The sequence below is a fragment of the Fukomys damarensis genome, unplaced genomic scaffold (genome assembly GCF_012274545.1).
Source record: "Fukomys damarensis isolate Sample0158 unplaced genomic scaffold, DMR_v1.0_HiC HiC_scaffold_33, whole genome shotgun sequence".
Taxonomy (NCBI): domain Eukaryota; kingdom Metazoa; phylum Chordata; class Mammalia; order Rodentia; family Bathyergidae; genus Fukomys; species Fukomys damarensis.
The window spans coordinates 55,760,974-55,776,794 of record NW_022900945.1 but is presented as its reverse complement, the minus strand read 5'-3'; the positions used below and the strand labels follow the sequence as shown (position 1 = coordinate 55,776,794).

Here is a 15,821-nt window from a genome sequence, read left to right as displayed (position 1 = left end):
CGGCCGCAGAGCCCTCACCCCTCCGGACGGCGGGGTCCCTGTTCCCTGGGCCCCGAGCCGGCCGGCCAGGCAGAGAGGGTCCCCTTCCTTCCCCTAGGATTGAGTGCACCCAATCTGTACATAGCCTCTTCTGTTTGTCTTGTTGAAATCTAGTTTCAGAATTTTAACTCCCCCATTCTGCTGGGTTGTGGGGGGGTGTCCCGACCCCTTCCTCGCTGGGTGCTGGACCCCTGTGCGGCCTGGGCTCCGCCTTGCACTATTTTCCCTTCTTGGCCTGGAGGCCCCTCCTCCTCGAAAGGGTCAGGCTCGGGGCGGTGCTCTCCCCCTTCCCTGCACCCCATGCCCATTTGCACAGCTGCCCGGGTACCCCCAACAGTGGGAGGGGTCACAGGGAGGGATTGGTGGAACCAGTCCCTGTATCTATTTAAAAAGTGATGACGTAATATATTGGGGCGGGAGGGGAGTTCGGGTACCCTGGGCCTCAGGAGCATTTGGGTGATGAGGGAGCCCTGGGCCGGGAGAGCGGGGCCTGGCCCCCGAGAGTGGCTAACGCGGCCTCTCCTCTCACTGCGGCTTTCCCAGTCAGTGCCTTAGGGGGGGAAGCCTCCCCGCTCCTGTTCCCTTCCCCTAGCCTTGCCCCCCCCACCTCGGGTGTAAACGACAGGAAGAAATAATAATTTAAGATTCACACTTGTGTCCACTTTTGGTTCCTTTATTTTGGGGATGGAGGAGAAGGATCTGGAGGAGGAGGTGAAAGACAGGGTTTGAGAGTTCTGAGACTGGGGAGGGAGTGCTGGGGGCCAGGGATTCCTGAGGGGATGAGGAATGCAGGCTTCCATGGGGCTGGGCCATGGGCACTGCTACGGCCACTTCTGCTAAGGCCCCTTCTCATCCGGGTCACTAGGGGGAGAGGGAGGACAGCTCTATCCCCAGTTTTGTTTTCACAGGTGTGTCCTGCCCTACCCTGTCCTGTGGCTCCTGCTTTCCTGGCCCCTGAGGCACAGCAGCCCCAGGCTGTAGATTACTCCTGACTTTAGGCTGATGGAGGGATAGATGGCCAAGGACTTGCCCGGGGTCACGTAGCTGGGTGACCTCAGCCATGGCCTTGCTCGGCACACGCTGCCCCCTGCTGACCCAGCCTTTTAACTTCCCTGGGCCTCTGGAACCTCTGAAAGAGACCTTTGCCTCACTTTGCCCCTGGGGCTTATCAACAGCCTCTGCAGCCCAGTCCCGCTGGGATGCGCCCACAGCACGGCCTCCTTCACAGGGCCCCGGTGGAACAGCTCTGCCTTGGACTCCCAGCTGCCCCGTGGTGTTCGCCACAGCTGTATCACTGGCACTAGGACACCGGCCACATCCGCCCAGGGTGTACCTAGTTCTCAAGGCTGGGCCCCAGCGACCTCCACCTTGGTCAGCCTCCCCTTCGGAAGTGCTCAGCCCCACTCAGCAGAGTCCTCCCTGAGTTCTGGGCCAGCCCCCGGCGCTCCCCTTGATCTCTGCCCTGCAACCTCACGGTGACGGACCCTGACTGCCCTGGGCCAAGGCCAGTCATCTCAGAACCCAGCCAAAGACACCCCACGTCTCATCTCGATCTCCCCTGACCTGCCCGGAAAAGAGCCCTCAGCCCTCGGGTCCCTGTCATTGCCGACACATTGGGACGCTGGGGCAGCCCGTCCAGGTCGGGGTTTCGTCACCACGGGGCCTTTGACACTACCTGGAACCCTTCTCTCCCCAGGTGACTTCTTAGCACACCCCCCTTGGCCTGTATCTCGCCTCTGCCACCCACTTCTGAAGGCCTTTATGCCACTCCTGGCTCCACTTCATGCTCAGTGGGTGCCCTTTCCTCCCACTCCCCTGAAAGTGAGGCTCAGCTCTGCCAGGACCTCCTCTCCTGCCACCTGGGCCGGGCGGTGCCTGTCGGGTCACCCTGTCCCCCTGGCCCGGAGCCCTCCCTCCTCGGCGTGCCCCGCGTTTGCACTTCCTGTCCTTGGACACAGAAACATCTGCCAGTGCCGGGTCCCTAGCGGACTCCTCTCTGGTGTGTAGCTCTCTTCACCACCCCGGTTCCTGTTCGTAACTACAAGTTATTATTGTAAAGGAGTCCTCAGTCTTCTGGTGGCCATGATGCAAGGCACACCTCCCCTCTTCCTAGGTGCCCTCTCCTCAGCCCTCACCCTGTCCTGATCTGGCTGTGGGCCCCCTGGCCACACAGGTGATCCGGGCCTCAGGCCCACACCTTGCGGGTCCCCTCACAGCTTCCCAGCCGCTCCCTGCCTCTCCTCTCCTGGGGTGAGCCCTCATCAGTCTCTGCTGCTCCACCCTCACCGGCAGCTCCAGCTCTTCCTCTCAGTCTGGGGGGCTTGGCTGGGACACCTCCAGCACCGGCCTTGCCCCTGCAGCGTCTGAGCTGGATGCCCTAGGCAGCATCGCCTGCCCCCACTGGGCCAGCCCCTCGGACCAGACCCCAGGCTGTCACCCGCCTTTCCCTGCTGCGGACTGCGGCAGGCAGCCGCTGCCCTGCCTCCACCCCGCCTGCTCAGCTCTCCGTCTTGTCTTCAGAGACAGATGACTATTTCACTTTTCAGCCTGACTTTCAAATGGCCAGGAAGGCCTGTGTCTGTTTCTCCACAGCTTGACGTCAGCCTCAGCAATCTCTGAAGTCTCCCCTAAGCACACCACACACCCCAGGTTTACTCTCCCCCTCTTCCTCCACTTAGCTGCCGACACTCAGGCTGCCACAGAACCAGGCTCATCTGTCCTCCTCCGAAGCCCTCGGCCATATACCCCGTCCAGTAATGTGTCTCTCCTGTATTGGGGTGCCCCCTACACAGGTGTGACGGAGCCCTGCGGGCAGGTGGTATGAACACAGAGCGGGCACTCGGGATGCCTGTTCCTCCTCACTCCTCACGCCTGTGCTCAGCCCCAGCTCAGGTCCAGGCGCTGTGAAGCCCAAGCCGCTGTAAAAGTGACAGCCTTGCTTCCTCCAGCTCCGTCACCTCACCTGGACCCAGAGCTGGACTCCTCGGAGTGGCTGCTGCTCGGCGTTTCCTGGAGCTGCTGCTGCAGGATTGGCTCCTCCTCCGGCACCCTCCTTCCGGCTGTAGCCAGCCAGAGCCCGGGGCCTTCCTGGTCACTGGAGTCCCTGGAGAAGCCTCATCTCAGGGCTGCAGAGGCCACGCCCACCGCCCCCACAGACTTCGTGGGAAGGACTCACAGCTCTTCATCCAGGTCCCCCTGGCTGGAGAGGGGAGCAGCACATAAGGGACAGGTGCTGCCCAGCAGGCGGTAGCAGTCCTGGCAGTAGCAGCCTGCAGCAGGAAGGAGGGAAGGGGCAGTTGACTTATCCACCTGTCCCCTCTTCCTTGCTTTCCAGCCCCTCCACCCCCGGGGACCAGCTAGGGAGCTGCTGCAGTGTCCTTGCACAGAATCCTGTTCACAGCCGCAAAGCCCAGGAGAGCAGGGAGGAGATGGGCTAGAGGTAGCCCTGGAGGGAAGGGTGCAGGTGAGGGAGGGAGAGGCTGACGGCTTTGTGACGTGGTGAGTGCCATCGGAGAGGGGCACATGCCCCCGCGGCTCACCTTGGCACCCTGGGGTGCTGCAGAACATAAAGCTGTCCCTGTCCACATTCTCTGGAGGCTGCCCACAGCCCAGGCAGTGGGCCTGGTGCCCGGTGAACGGTCTCAGCCGTGGGCACCTGAGAAGAGTGACACACACGGACCAGCCAGGCCCCTGCTGACTCCCCAGGCTGGCGCCCCCTCCTCACTCTGGGCCTCGACCTCCTCCTGCCTGGGCCTGACCCTCCTGTCTTCCCTGGTGTCCACGGTCTCCACGGTCGGTCTTCCCTCCTCTCTCCTGCCCCTCACAGTTGTGTCTCAAGTCCCCTCTCTGATCCCCTCGGAAGGGCAGTGGCCCCCAGAGCACTGGCTCTTATTCTGTCCACTCTCACCACACCCTCTGGGGAAGGACAGGGACTCACCAGACAGCCAGCACCTGGAGGGCACTCATGTGGCTCTGGTCAGCTGCCCTGCGCCTCACCGCACGGTACAGGGTGGCCAGTGGGTTAGCGCGGCGGCTCAGAAGCAGGTTGTAGAGGTAGGAGATCCTTTCCTGCTGGGAAATCAAGCCTGGCTCACCCACCCTGCAGGCCCCTGCTGTCCTGCCCCGTCTTTCTCTGCAACTCTTACACATCCCCCCAGGCTTGACTCTAGGTCCTCCCTCTGGGAAGCCTGCCGGGCCTCCCTGGGTGGAATCACCCACTCCCATCTCTGGATTTCCACAGCACTTTATCCATTCCTTAATATGAGCTCTTTTGTAAAAAATTACAATGTCCCCTAAAAGGCCAGTGTGGCTGGTTCATCCCGGCGTCCTCAGTGACCAGCACAGGACAGGCATACAGTAGGTGCTCAGCAAACAAGTAGCAAACGAGTAGACAGAGGGCAAGTTTCCCCCACCCCACATGCCAGCACTGCCCCAGACCCCGGTTTTCAAGACTTTGGAGGCAAGCTCTGTGCCAGGAGGCCCTGCCCCAAGTGGCCGCACTTCCCCCATGTCCACCTGGGGCCCAGAGACCAGCAGTTCAGCCCAGGGCTACAGGACTGGGCTGCCGGAGTCCTCCCAGGTCCCCAAAGCCAGAGGGGCAGGGCTGGCCTGGCTGTGGCCGCTCGCCTGTTCACGGGATGGGTAGTAGGAGGCACAGATGACCCTCCGCAGCCGGCTGACATAGCTGCCACACACCGCGACGAAGACACACAGGCCATACATGGCGCCTGCAGCACAGAAGCCCAGTGAGGGCTGCTTCAGGCCCTGGCCGGCCGCCTGCCACCCTCTCCGGCCCAACCTGGGCTGTGCCACACCGATGACTGTGTAACTGGTGGAGTCTGGCTCTGAGGGCCGCAGGAGGCAGCGCCGGGACAAGATGCTAACATTGCCCTGCTGCAGAACATCGAGAGCTGACACCAGGTCGCGGTAAATATTCCCGGTGAATCCCGTCCCTTCCACAGTTATGGACACCAACACGGGGCCTGGCATAAAGACGTGGAGTAAGTAGCATGCATGGCAGGTGCCTGCTCCACCGCAGGAAACCAGCACATCTGTCCATTGGTGGAAGGCCGTGCGGGTCACAAGTGTGGCCCATGCTCTCAGCCAGGGGGCCTGGATGCCCAGACAGCCCCGGGGCCCCCTGAGGCCTGACCTCAGTCCTGACCTCAGTCCTGGAGCCTTGGACTGGCTCCCTGGTCCAGCTGGGCAGCGCTGGTATCTGGCCTGCTGGTCCAGACCACCAGATCTGAGATTCACCCCACCCCACACTGCCCAGAAATACTTTATTGGAAGGCATTGTCTGAGGCAGGCATAGTGGTACATGCCTGTAATCATGGCTATTTGGGAGGCTGAGGCAGGAGGAGCAAAATTTGAGGCCCCTAAGAAATTTAGAGAGACCCTGTCTCAAAATAAAATTTAGAAAAAAGGGCTGGAGATATAGTTCAGTGTGAAGGACCTGGGTTCAGTCCCCATAACCACACACACAGCGCTGTGTACTGACTGTGTAGAAGGCCTCGCACTAACTGGATGTTTGTTTTGGGTTTAGGGTTTTGTTTTTTCACTTCTTCGGTCCTACTTCTGGTGGTTATACCAGTTTGCTCTGTGGCCCATGGCAGACGTCACTATGGCCTAGCAGGCACCCAGCAGTCTCCTGTCCTTACGGTGACCCAAAGAAGTTTCTCCTTCCTTATCCCATTGCTCAGATGCACAAACTGCAGCTCTGGGAGGTTATACAACTTGCTTGAAATCACTGCCTGGCAGAGGACAGGGGTTTTGTTTGGTTTTGTTTTTGTTTTTTTTGTGTGTGTTGCAGGGGATTGTTGAGATAAGGTATTGCTCAGGATGCTCTCCAATTCTCTATGTGACCGCCCGGTGTCGTGGCGCACGCCTGTAATCCCAGCACTCGGGAGGCTGAGGCAGGAGGATCGCTGTGAGTTCGAGACCAGCCTGGGCTACAAAATGAGTTCCAGGTCATTCTCAACTACACAGTGAGACCCTGTCTCAAAAAACAAACTAACAAACAAAAAACAAATGGCTCACTATGTGACCTTTGAAATTGCAGGAATCCTCCTGCCTCAGCCTCCCCAATGCTGGGATTACAGGTGTACACCACCATGCCTGGCCTCAGTTGCCCCTATTGTTATGACTTTGACCTGGGTACAGGTGTACCAGGCAAAGGATGGAGCCAGAAGAGGTTGAGTACCAGTGACATGGGGACTTCCAGGAAGAGGAGGACGAGTCAGGTGTGGCAAGCACTCACTGCGGGCCACAATCTCCCCCTGAAGCTGGTACCGGGCCAAGTCCAGCACCCAGAAGACAGCGTAGTCCAGGAAGACCAGGAACAGCATGAGGGCGAGGTGGCGCATCAGGCTGAAGAGCTCCAGGACGTAAAAGACCTGCTCCCATCGGGACAGGAAGATGGAGCCTGGACAGAGGGGGACCTGGATGGTGTCCGCTCCCCACCCACTGGGCCCCAGACCCTGAGCCGGCTCCAAGGAGGCTGTGAGGGACACAGGCAAGGCTAGGCGTCTGAGGTCAGTGTGGGGCTCTTCTGGAGGTGCGGCCTGCCGGCCTCCAGGACCCTCCCTGCCCAAGGGAGACCAGCGCTGAGGGCCGCAGCCCCTCACCAGGCTGGATGTAATGTCCGGCCTCGTGGGCGCTGAGCGGCAGCACTGTGGGTAGCCCTGCCAGGGAGCGCACGGCCTCCATGTGCAGGAAGTGGCTGGTGATGTAGACATTGTCGAAATCATCCCAGTGCAGGTAGGCATACCGGTAGAACAGGGCTCTAGAGGGAGAACGAGAGGCCTCTGGCACCCAGGTCGCCCAGCCCCACCTGCCCCATCTTCAGGTGCTCTCACTGGAGGTAGAGGAGTGTGAACAGCAGAGGCGTGGTGTAGCCCATCAGAGCCAGGGCCTCACGGAAGCGGTGCAGCCTCAGGCTGACAGCCTCGTGGAGGTCCAGAGCCACCTGGGAGAGGCTCCGGGAGGCATTGAGGTCCACGGAGAAGTAGTGGGTCACAGTCACGTTGAACTCGAACTCCCGACGCACCCGGTCAATCAGCTTCAGCACGGCTGGGCAGCAGGAGACACGGCAGGAGCGTTAGCAGGGCCAGGGTGCGCACGGGTCTGGCGCAGCCTGGGGCTCACAAGGTCCCAGACAGCCAGAGCCCTCAGGACTCGGGCCGGGAGAGGATGACACATGCTCAGTGCCAGCACGATGCCAGGCACAGGACGGGGCTGGAGGGGCCGTGTGCCCTGTGCCCGCCCCGCCTCAGCTGTCTAAGCCTGGCTTTGCTTGGGTGCCTCTGCCCGAACTGCCCTTTGCTGCTTCTGCTCCTCCTTCAAGGCCTGGCGGGGGCTGGGGGACCACTCACGGGTGCCGATGGTGTCGCGCAGGAAGGGCTGGATGTACTTGGGGATGACGCAGAACACTTGGACCACTGGACAGCCGGAGTGCGGAGTCAGGGAGAACAGCAGCCTCGACCGACCGCCTCACGTGACTTGCTGCTCCTCCTTGCCTCTTCCTGCTGCCCACCCCAACATTTGAAGCCCACCACCCAGCCCTCCATCCCGAGCCTGGTGTCCTCAGGGTCACCAAGGGTCCCCGGGCCCCCTGCCCCAAGCCCTGGGCTTGCTCACCGCTGGCCAGCCCACACAGCGCCAGCTTGAAGGGCATGAGCACATAGCACAAGTGGTAGGCTTGTGGGATGGTCTTCATGCAGCTGTCCTTGGCGTCATCGAAAACCCGCGCGCACTTGGAGTAAGGGTCGCCCAGCTCAGCGTTGCAGACATCGCCAATGTGGAGGAGCCAGTACCACACGTTCCTCAGGGCCCTGGCTGGGGGCGGTCATGGGGCTGGCACCCAGGGCCACAGCGCCTCAGTCTCCTCTTTCTGGGGTGCCTGGGACATGCAGCGCCAGAGGCCCAGGCAGGTGGGGCCAGGACCGAGGCCCGGACTCCCAGAGCCAGCAAGCAACAACTCACCCACGTGCCACACGCCGTCCATGATGGAGCGAAAGAACTTGCGGATCCGGTCCGCCACCACTTTGGCATTCCGAGCCAGAGCCTTAATCTTGTTCAGGGCACCTGTGAGGGAGCAGCAGGGACACTGTGGGCCTCCTCCAGGGCCCACCTCTCACCAGGACCCCATTGGGGAGGCAGAGGAGGCTCTGCAGCACTCTACGGGGTTTGGTTGGGCCCCAGGTCTCTCGGAGGCTGGGCGCTTCGTGGTCAGGACACAGGAGTGAGGCGAGGCAAGGGGCAGCAGACCGTGCGGGATGAGGGCCCAGGCTGTGGGAGGCAGAGCTGGGCTTACTGACGAGGGGCTGCCTGGCCCGCTCCAGCACCTCTGCAGTCTGGTTCAGGGCCAGCTCGGCACCACAGGCCACAGCCTCACTGGCCCGGGAGAAGTTGCGCAGGGTGTTGGCACAAGGCCCCTGGAGCACCAGCCCAAAGGTGGCCACCAGCAGCAGCATCTGGCCATGCCCTGGGGAGACAGCCCCGAACATGGCAGCCAGGCCCTCGCAGACAGCCACCCGGGCAGCCTGCCCCCGTCCCGGACCATGCTCACTGGAGAAGGCCTGGGGCAGCATCAGAAAGACAGTGGCTCGGACCTGGCGGGAGAACGCCATGCCCAGGCTAAGGAAGGCGGCCAAAGTGATGGTGCCCACCAGGCAGCTCCAGGGGCTGTTCCCCTCCACCAGCAGCTCCAGCAGCCCATAGGCCGTGGCCAAGGACAATCCCAGGGCGAAGCCACCCACACTGCGGACCACGGCCCGCGCAGTGCAAGGCTCCTCTGCCCCCAGGGGCAGCACGACATCCCCCATAGTTCTGGGTTCGGCTGCTCTGCCAAATGCCCGCTTGTCTCTAGGAGAGGCTCCGGGGGCTGGGGCCCTGGAATCCCTTGCCCTGTCCTGAGATTCCGGAGAGCTTGTGCTGGGGCTCTCGGAACCCCTCACCTGTTCCGAGGACCATGGAGGAGCGAGGGTCTCACCTACTCCCACGTCTCAGGGCTGGGGACCAAAAGGCAGACGCAGAGAGGCTGAGCGGGGCAGGATGGCCTCCCTCTTCTCCCAGGATGGCTCAGGCCTTGAGGAGACTGCTGGGGCCAGAGAGGGCTCCACAGAACAGGCTCACGGGTGTTAAACGCGAGCAGGGCAAAGCAAGACTGCCCAACGGGAAGCCACCGCACACCAGTGAGATGGGCACCCAGGACCCCTTCCTGGCACATTTGCTCCTCTCCTCTCTCTCCTTTTTTTTTGGACAAGGTCTCATTATGCAGTTCAGGCTGGCGTTGAACTCATTATGTAGCCCAGGCTGGCCTCAAACTCCCGATGATCCTCCTGCCTCAGCCTCCTGAGTGCTGGGATTACAGGTGTGGGCCACCACACCTGGCCTTCTCTCCCTCACTGCTGTCCACTTGTTAAAGGTCCCTTATTCTCCTCCAGGGTCTCCCAAGATCCCCCCACAAGTCCCTAACCCTGACGAGCCCACCCAAGCCAGAAGAGGGGCTGTGAGCTCAACCATTCACTCTCAGCTGTGCAGGGGCTTCTGAGCTGGGGGCTGCCAGAGCCCTGCTGCCGGTTCCTGTGGCGCCAGCCAGGCCAGTTCCCTGTCACTGCCTTCCTGCTGGGGGCTGGCACCGGGGGACTCCTGGCCATGGGTGAGTGTGGAAGCACAAGGTCAGGTGGGCAGTGGCTGGACCACGGCTGGGGCCGAGCCCTAGACCTTCAGCTTCACCGGCCCTCAGGTCTCTTTCAGCTCCTGGTGAGCCCCATGATCATCTATGAAGAGCAGAAGATGGTGGTGTTGTACAGCCTGGTGGGTCAGTGCCAGCCCGAGGCGGGGGAGTGGGCCAAGCCTAGGTGTCCGTCATTCTGTGAGTCAGCACGTTGTGCCTTTAAGGGAAAGCCTCGTCTCCAGGGAGTCTTCCCAGTCCAAGGGGCACCCCACAGACCAGACCCCACCATCCTTGGGCCTCTCTGGCCCTTCTCTGCTTCTCCAGAGAAACTCAGCTCACCCTTCGCTTCAGTCAGCTCTCGCTGACCACTGGCTTGAGGACACAGAGGGCGAGGTTAAGGAGCGCGGGCTCCTTGGAGTTGACGTGAAAGGGGAGAAAGTTAGACGCTGGAGACAGCACACAAGCAAGAGCACTTCTGGGTCTGGGTCGGGTATCGGCCTAGCGTGCACAGGGCCCTGAGTTCGGTCCAGTCCTCAGAACACAAAACACAGACAGACAGACAGACAGAATTCTGACGGCAGCGAGTGGTATGAAACACGTATGGCAGAGGACTGGGGAAGGGCTGGAACGTGGTTGGGGCCAGCTTGACCCCTTCAGCTGGCTGGCGGGAGGTGTAGGGCCTCACAGGTGAGGCAAGCACTGGCCAGTGATTAAAATCCCCAGCCCCAAAGATGAGGTTTGAATGGTGACCTTTGGCTGCAAGATCAGAAAACCCACCTAAAAGTGGTTGAACCATAGAGAGAGTTTATCTCGTAGAACAAAAATCAAAGTGGGGTGGTTTTGGAGTTTTCAGTAACTCATCAAAGAGCCAGGCTCCTTCCGTCTTTCTCTCTGCCACCTGCGGTGCAGCCTGCCAACCCCTCCACTTCAGTTCCCAAAATGGCTGCAGCAGCTCCAAGCGTCACATCTTTCCTGTTTTTAGTGTATGTTTGCAATGTGTAACCGTTACATTCATTCATACTGAGTCTTGTTCACTTTACTCCCCCACCTTCCTCTCTGCCTTCTTCTCCAGATACCCTTCCCACTCCCACAGTCAGCCTCCCTGTTTCTTACTATCTCTTATTTATTTTATTTTATTGGCACCGGGGATCAAATTCAGGACCCTGCACTTGCTAGGCAGGTGCAGTGCCACTGAGCTAAATCCCCAGCCCTTTCTCTCTTTTATTTCTGTCTTTAAATTACTTATATGTTGGGTTTCTCCTATTAGAGAAATCATGTAATATTTAACCTTGTGTCTGATTTATTTCTTGTGTGTGTGTGTGTGTGTGTCTTTGTTATTTTGAGACAGAGTCTTGCTAGTAGCCCAGGCTGGACTTGAATGCATAGTGACCCTCTTGCTTCAGCCTCCCGAGTACTGGGATCGTAGGCGTGCACCACCGTGCCTGTCCTGGTTGTTGTTGTTGTTGTAATTAGTCCATGCTTGCGGGACATCATGATTACTCTCATCGTGGGGAGATGGTACAGGTGCATAACACATCTTCATTCTTTCTTTTTTTGTTTGTTTGTTTTGTGGTACTGGGGCTCGAACTCTGAATCTTGAGCTTGAGAGGCAGGCAGCAGGCAGCGGCACCACCGAGCTGAATCCCCAGCCCCATCTTCATTCTTTTTATGTCCCTTCCCTTCCCTCCTGCTCCCTTTCCTCCAGCACTTGATCCTCTTCCTGTCAGATTGATTTCTCTTACTGTGGGGATCTCAGGGTCCATCCATTTTCCTGTAAATGCCTCAGGTTCATCTTTATGGTAGAGCAGTGCTCCACTCTGCAAACACCGCATTTTCTGTCGCTCCATCTGCTGACAGATGCAGAGGCCTCTTCCATAATTCAGTGGCTGTGATTTGTGCTGCTGTAAACATGGCCTGCGTGTGTCCCTGCAGTGACTACTTTAACTCTCAGGAGGACACCCAGAGAGGCTCAGCTGGGTCCACCGGCATTCCCAGCTCTGGTGCTTGGCGGAATCTCCTCAGCTGTCTCCCTAGCGGTTGCTCCTTCCCCCACCGCCCCACCAGCCTTGTTTTTGTCCTCCATGGCTGTTCTTGCAGGAGTAAGGCGTCAGTGCTGTTTCAATTTGCACTCCAGGTGCCACATTTTCACACAGAATGTCAAAGACCAGAGAGGAGGAAGGAACGTCCCTCACTGGTCCCTTTCGGGAGCAGGGTGCTGGCCCTGCCGTCCCACAGGCCTCCTCTCACACCCTGGGCAGCAGAAGCCCTCACCACAGGCTCGAGCTGGGGGGCGGGACACGGGACACAGTGCTGTTTCTCTGGCCGTGCGATCACACTTCTCCTCAGGAGGACCCGGCGTCCCTTCGGTCACCACAGCCCAGTCTCTGCCCTGTCGCAGCCTTGCCCCCTTCCAGGTCGGTGTCTCCCTCCCCGCAGCCTCTAACTCCCTAGACCTCAGCTGAGGGCCTGCTGTGGAGAGTTCCTGGCCTCCCTCACTTTTCTACCGCCTTCCCTTCCTGGTTCTTCTGATGGCAGAAGGGGGAGTGGATGCGGGACAGAGGCTAAGTCGCTGCTGCTGCTGCTGTGCTTTTGCGTGTCAGGCCCTCAGCCCCGCTGCCCCCCAAGGCTCCCTGTGGACCTCACACCTGGTTTCCCAACAGCAGATGGGGCCCCTCACTCCTGCGCTGCCCACGGCCTTGGCCTCAGGGACCCCTTCCCCCACGGGCTGCCTGGCGCACAGGTGGCTCCAGGCCTGACGCCTTCCAAAGTGCCCACTTGTCCCGGAGGAAGTGCTCACGCCCTTGCCTGCCAAGCCAGGGGAGCCAGCCCTCCCTGCCCGAGGAGAAGCGGGTGCACGGAGGGAAGGCCGGGGTGGCTGGCAGGCTCTGCTGCTCAGCGACCCCACCTCCACTCCCAAAGGCAGAGGGGCTCGGGCTCCTGGGGTCTCTCACTGGCGCAGGACGCCCACACTCTCCAGAGACCTCCTGTACCTGCCTATGCTAGGCGCTTGTCCACATTTCTCATCTGCTTGTGTAAACTGGTGGCGTAGGGGAAAAAAATACTTTCTGCTCCTCTGCTCAGCCTAAAACAGATACGCCAAGCTCCACGGGGCTCTGTCAGAATGTAGGCAACTACTTGTCAACTCCGGTCCTCAGCGGGTTCTTGGGCCAGAAGGCTGAGACCACAGAACAAGTCCCTTCCAAAGTCCTGTAACACCAGAGTTGGTTGAGACAGATCCAGACTCACCCCAAGGGCTGGGGCAGGACTGGGCTATTGCCCTTGAACAAAACCCGAGTTGTGTTAGGGAGAGAGAAGGCAGAAAAAACTGCTGGGTGGCACCAGACAGGGTTGGCCGCAAACCTGTGTGACTGGGTGGAGCCGCTGGGCTGGGAGCCAGGGAGGGGAGCTCCCGCTTGCAGCTGAAGGGCGACAGGCCCAGGGGGTCGGGCAAGGAGCATGAGGTCACCTCAGAGGGTGGCAGCGGCCAGACCCCTAGGGCCTGGAGGTGGCCTTGGTAGAGGAATCTGGATTTTACCCACCAAACGTAGGAGAAAGTCACCGGGGATGGAGGCAGGCAAAGGACGTGACCTGATTTTCACTTTGCCACCATCGCAGTGGCAGCCCATTGTTTGTTTTTCTCCGACCTGGGGATTGAACCCAGAGAGCACAGAGCTCCTCTTATTTGTTTATTTAGAACCTGGGACCTTATGCTTGTGAAGCAGGCAGTAGAATCACTGAGCTAAATCCCCGCCCCTATTTTTTTGAGACAGAGTCTCACTGAGTCACTAAGCGGCCCAGGCTGGGCTCAAGTTTTCAGTCCTCCTGCCTCAACCTCCCAGAGTGCTGGGATTACAGAGGTGCACCGCCTTGGCCACTCTGGCTGCTCTGTGTAAACTGAAGGGCAGGGAAGCAAGAAGGGAAGTAGAGGGACAGATCCAGTCCAGCACCTGGAAATGCGGCTCAGCGGTAGAGCACGTGACTGCCATGTGCAGGGCCCTGGGTTCCATCCCCAGCGCAGCCACCGTGAAAACAGTCGAAGCTGTAGACCCAGTGAGCAGTGGCGGCTCTCAGAGGAGATGGAGCTGGGGGAGCGGGAGGGGTCCAGAGCTGGCTTGGCTGTTGCTCTCCCTGGCCGCTCACTCTCCTTCGGCCCGGATGCCATCTGCGCCTCCCAGCGCAGATCTCCCCTCCCATCTCCCGGGCCAGGTGGGCACGTCACCTCTGTGCCCAGCCCTCCCCCGCCACACCTCTCCCTGCGCAAACCCCACGCCCACCTCTGCGCCCAGCTCCCCGAGCTTTACTCTTGGTGTGGAGTCATCTGTTTGCTTGCCTGTCTCCCTGTCTGGGTTTCAGCTCCCAGGGGCTCAGTCTCCTTGCAGAGACCACAGGGAGACACATGTGAAACTGCTGCCACACATGTGTGGCTGTGACTCGGGGCTCACAGGAGGGGAGACATCACGGTGGGCTCTCACCTCTTGGCCCCACTAGACAGCAGAGCCTATTTCTAGAATTTTCCTCTTGCCCACTCTGCTACCTCATCACTTAGGACAAGAATGAATCCAGCCTGGATGTGGGAGTGCTCGCTGCCTTCTCTAACACAAACGTGCACACGCACACACCAGTCACTGGCCGTGGGTCTTCTGTCTGTGCCCATCTTTCCATGCCAGCCCATGCCGACACACAGTTGAACTCTGGGGTGGCTGCTGGATGTGTCCAGGAGTCCTGCGTGGTCGGGGAGGGTGCAGGGCCCAGGCAGGTGCTCTGTAGATGTCACTTCGCCTCACCGCCTACCTCCTGGTCTCTCCTGACAGGTTTGGGGGCTGTGGGCTGGGGGACCTCCCCTCACATCCGCTGTGCCAGCCTCCTGCTCGTGCCCAAGATGCTGGGCAAAGAGGGCAGGCTCTTTGTCCTGGGATACGCTTTGGCTGCCATCTATGCAGGTGCGTGCATCAGCGTGCCCGAGTGCTGATCCGTCCCTGAAGCTGTGACCCTGGGTGGAAAAGGCAGGGTCCAGTCCCTGGTGCTCCACTTTGCCGTGCGTCTGTGGGAGAGCACCTCCCTGCCTCTGGCTCTGAGCCACCTCAGTTTACATGGTGAAAAAGTGCAGGATTGGATGCAAGGAATTCTCACAAGCTTGCTGGGCCCCTAGAAGATGTTCACTGCATGCAGGGAAGGGTTTGAAACAATACTGGCCTTGCACAGAGTGACCACTGGCCTCCTCCTCCAGGACCAGTGGCCAATCTGAGACACAACCTCAACGAGGTGGTAGCGTCACTGGGCTGCACTGTGGAGCTGCAGATCAACAACACCCGCGCGGCCTGGCGTGTCTCCACAGCCCCACTTCGGGCAGTGCTCAAGGACCTGCTGGTCAGGACCCGCATGGCCGGGACTGCCTACCCCGTTGAGGGCCAGTTCACTCGAGCTGGGAGCTAGGGCCCTGGATGTGTCTCCCGGTGGGGATGCTACTGGCATTCTTTGCAGATACACCCTGGTCCCGGGCGCCAGGTGCCTGCAGAGAGCCCCCAGTCGCTGGGACGCGGCCCAGTACATTCCCACACGCCGGAATGGGCCTGGGCCTTGGGAGCCAGGACTGGAACTGGCGTGCAGGGGAGCGTGGGGGAGGAGGGGAGCTGGCATGGGGCTGAGGGCTCCGGAGTTAGAAACACTCAGGTGGCAAGGTGCTCTGGGGTGAGACCGAGGAGCAGCTGCGGGCTGGGAGGGGAGCGGGGATGCCCCGCACAGCGGGAGGAGCGGAAGGGAGAGGCTGCCGGGCCCAGCTCCCCTAGGCTGGGGAAGGTCCCACAGCCGCGGGGAGCAGCACCCCAGAAGCGTCGTCCTCCCCTCCACCCTCCAACCCAGGGCAGCAAAGAATCCCTGAATGCAGAGATCCGGAATATCTCCACTGCCTTTGAGGACCTGGATGCCCAGGTGAGCAGCGACGCTGGGTACGCACCTGAGGACGCCGCGGGCTTTGAGGAAACAGCCGCCCGAGGCGCAGCGCCCGGCAAGGCCCCGCGCAGTGGGCTGCACCTGTCAACACAGAAGATGTTCGAGTTGAAGACCAAGCTGCGCTGCTCCCGTGAGGGGTCCCCGAGGGGCGGGG

At 60.3% G+C, this 15,821-nt stretch overlaps 2 protein-coding genes across 2 annotated transcripts in view; one reads left to right on the top strand and one right to left on the bottom strand.

Annotated features, from left to right (window-relative positions):
* Positions 1 to 682: 682 nt before the first annotated feature.
* On the bottom strand, positions 683 to 9,012 carry Dcst2 (DC-STAMP domain containing 2). Its single transcript, XM_010643902.2, has 16 exons — positions 8,990 to 9,012; positions 8,609 to 8,931; positions 8,354 to 8,524; positions 8,023 to 8,124; positions 7,678 to 7,875; positions 7,413 to 7,478; positions 6,897 to 7,110; positions 6,666 to 6,823; positions 6,299 to 6,463; positions 4,854 to 5,021; positions 4,666 to 4,766; positions 3,977 to 4,107; positions 3,579 to 3,694; positions 3,215 to 3,308; positions 3,002 to 3,142; positions 683 to 900 (listed from the first exon to the last, which is right to left on the bottom strand). Exons 1-16 carry the CDS (start codon positions 9,010 to 9,012, stop codon positions 876 to 878), a joined length of 2,196 nt encoding a protein of 731 aa, XP_010642204.2. The 3' UTR covers positions 683 to 875.
* LOC104876093 (disintegrin and metalloproteinase domain-containing protein 15) overlaps positions 9,011 to 15,821 on the top strand; it is a 22,961-nt gene continuing 16,150 nt past the window's right edge. The window contains exons 1-6 of the mRNA XM_033758090.1: positions 9,011 to 9,233; positions 9,575 to 9,700; positions 9,788 to 9,916; positions 14,530 to 14,658; positions 14,946 to 15,085; positions 15,578 to 15,797. Of these exons, the coding sequence (XP_033613981.1) occupies positions 9,011 to 9,233; positions 9,575 to 9,700; positions 9,788 to 9,916; positions 14,530 to 14,658; positions 14,946 to 15,085; positions 15,578 to 15,797 (967 nt within the window). The remainder of the gene's footprint in view (positions 9,234 to 9,574; positions 9,701 to 9,787; positions 9,917 to 14,529; positions 14,659 to 14,945; positions 15,086 to 15,577; positions 15,798 to 15,821) is intronic.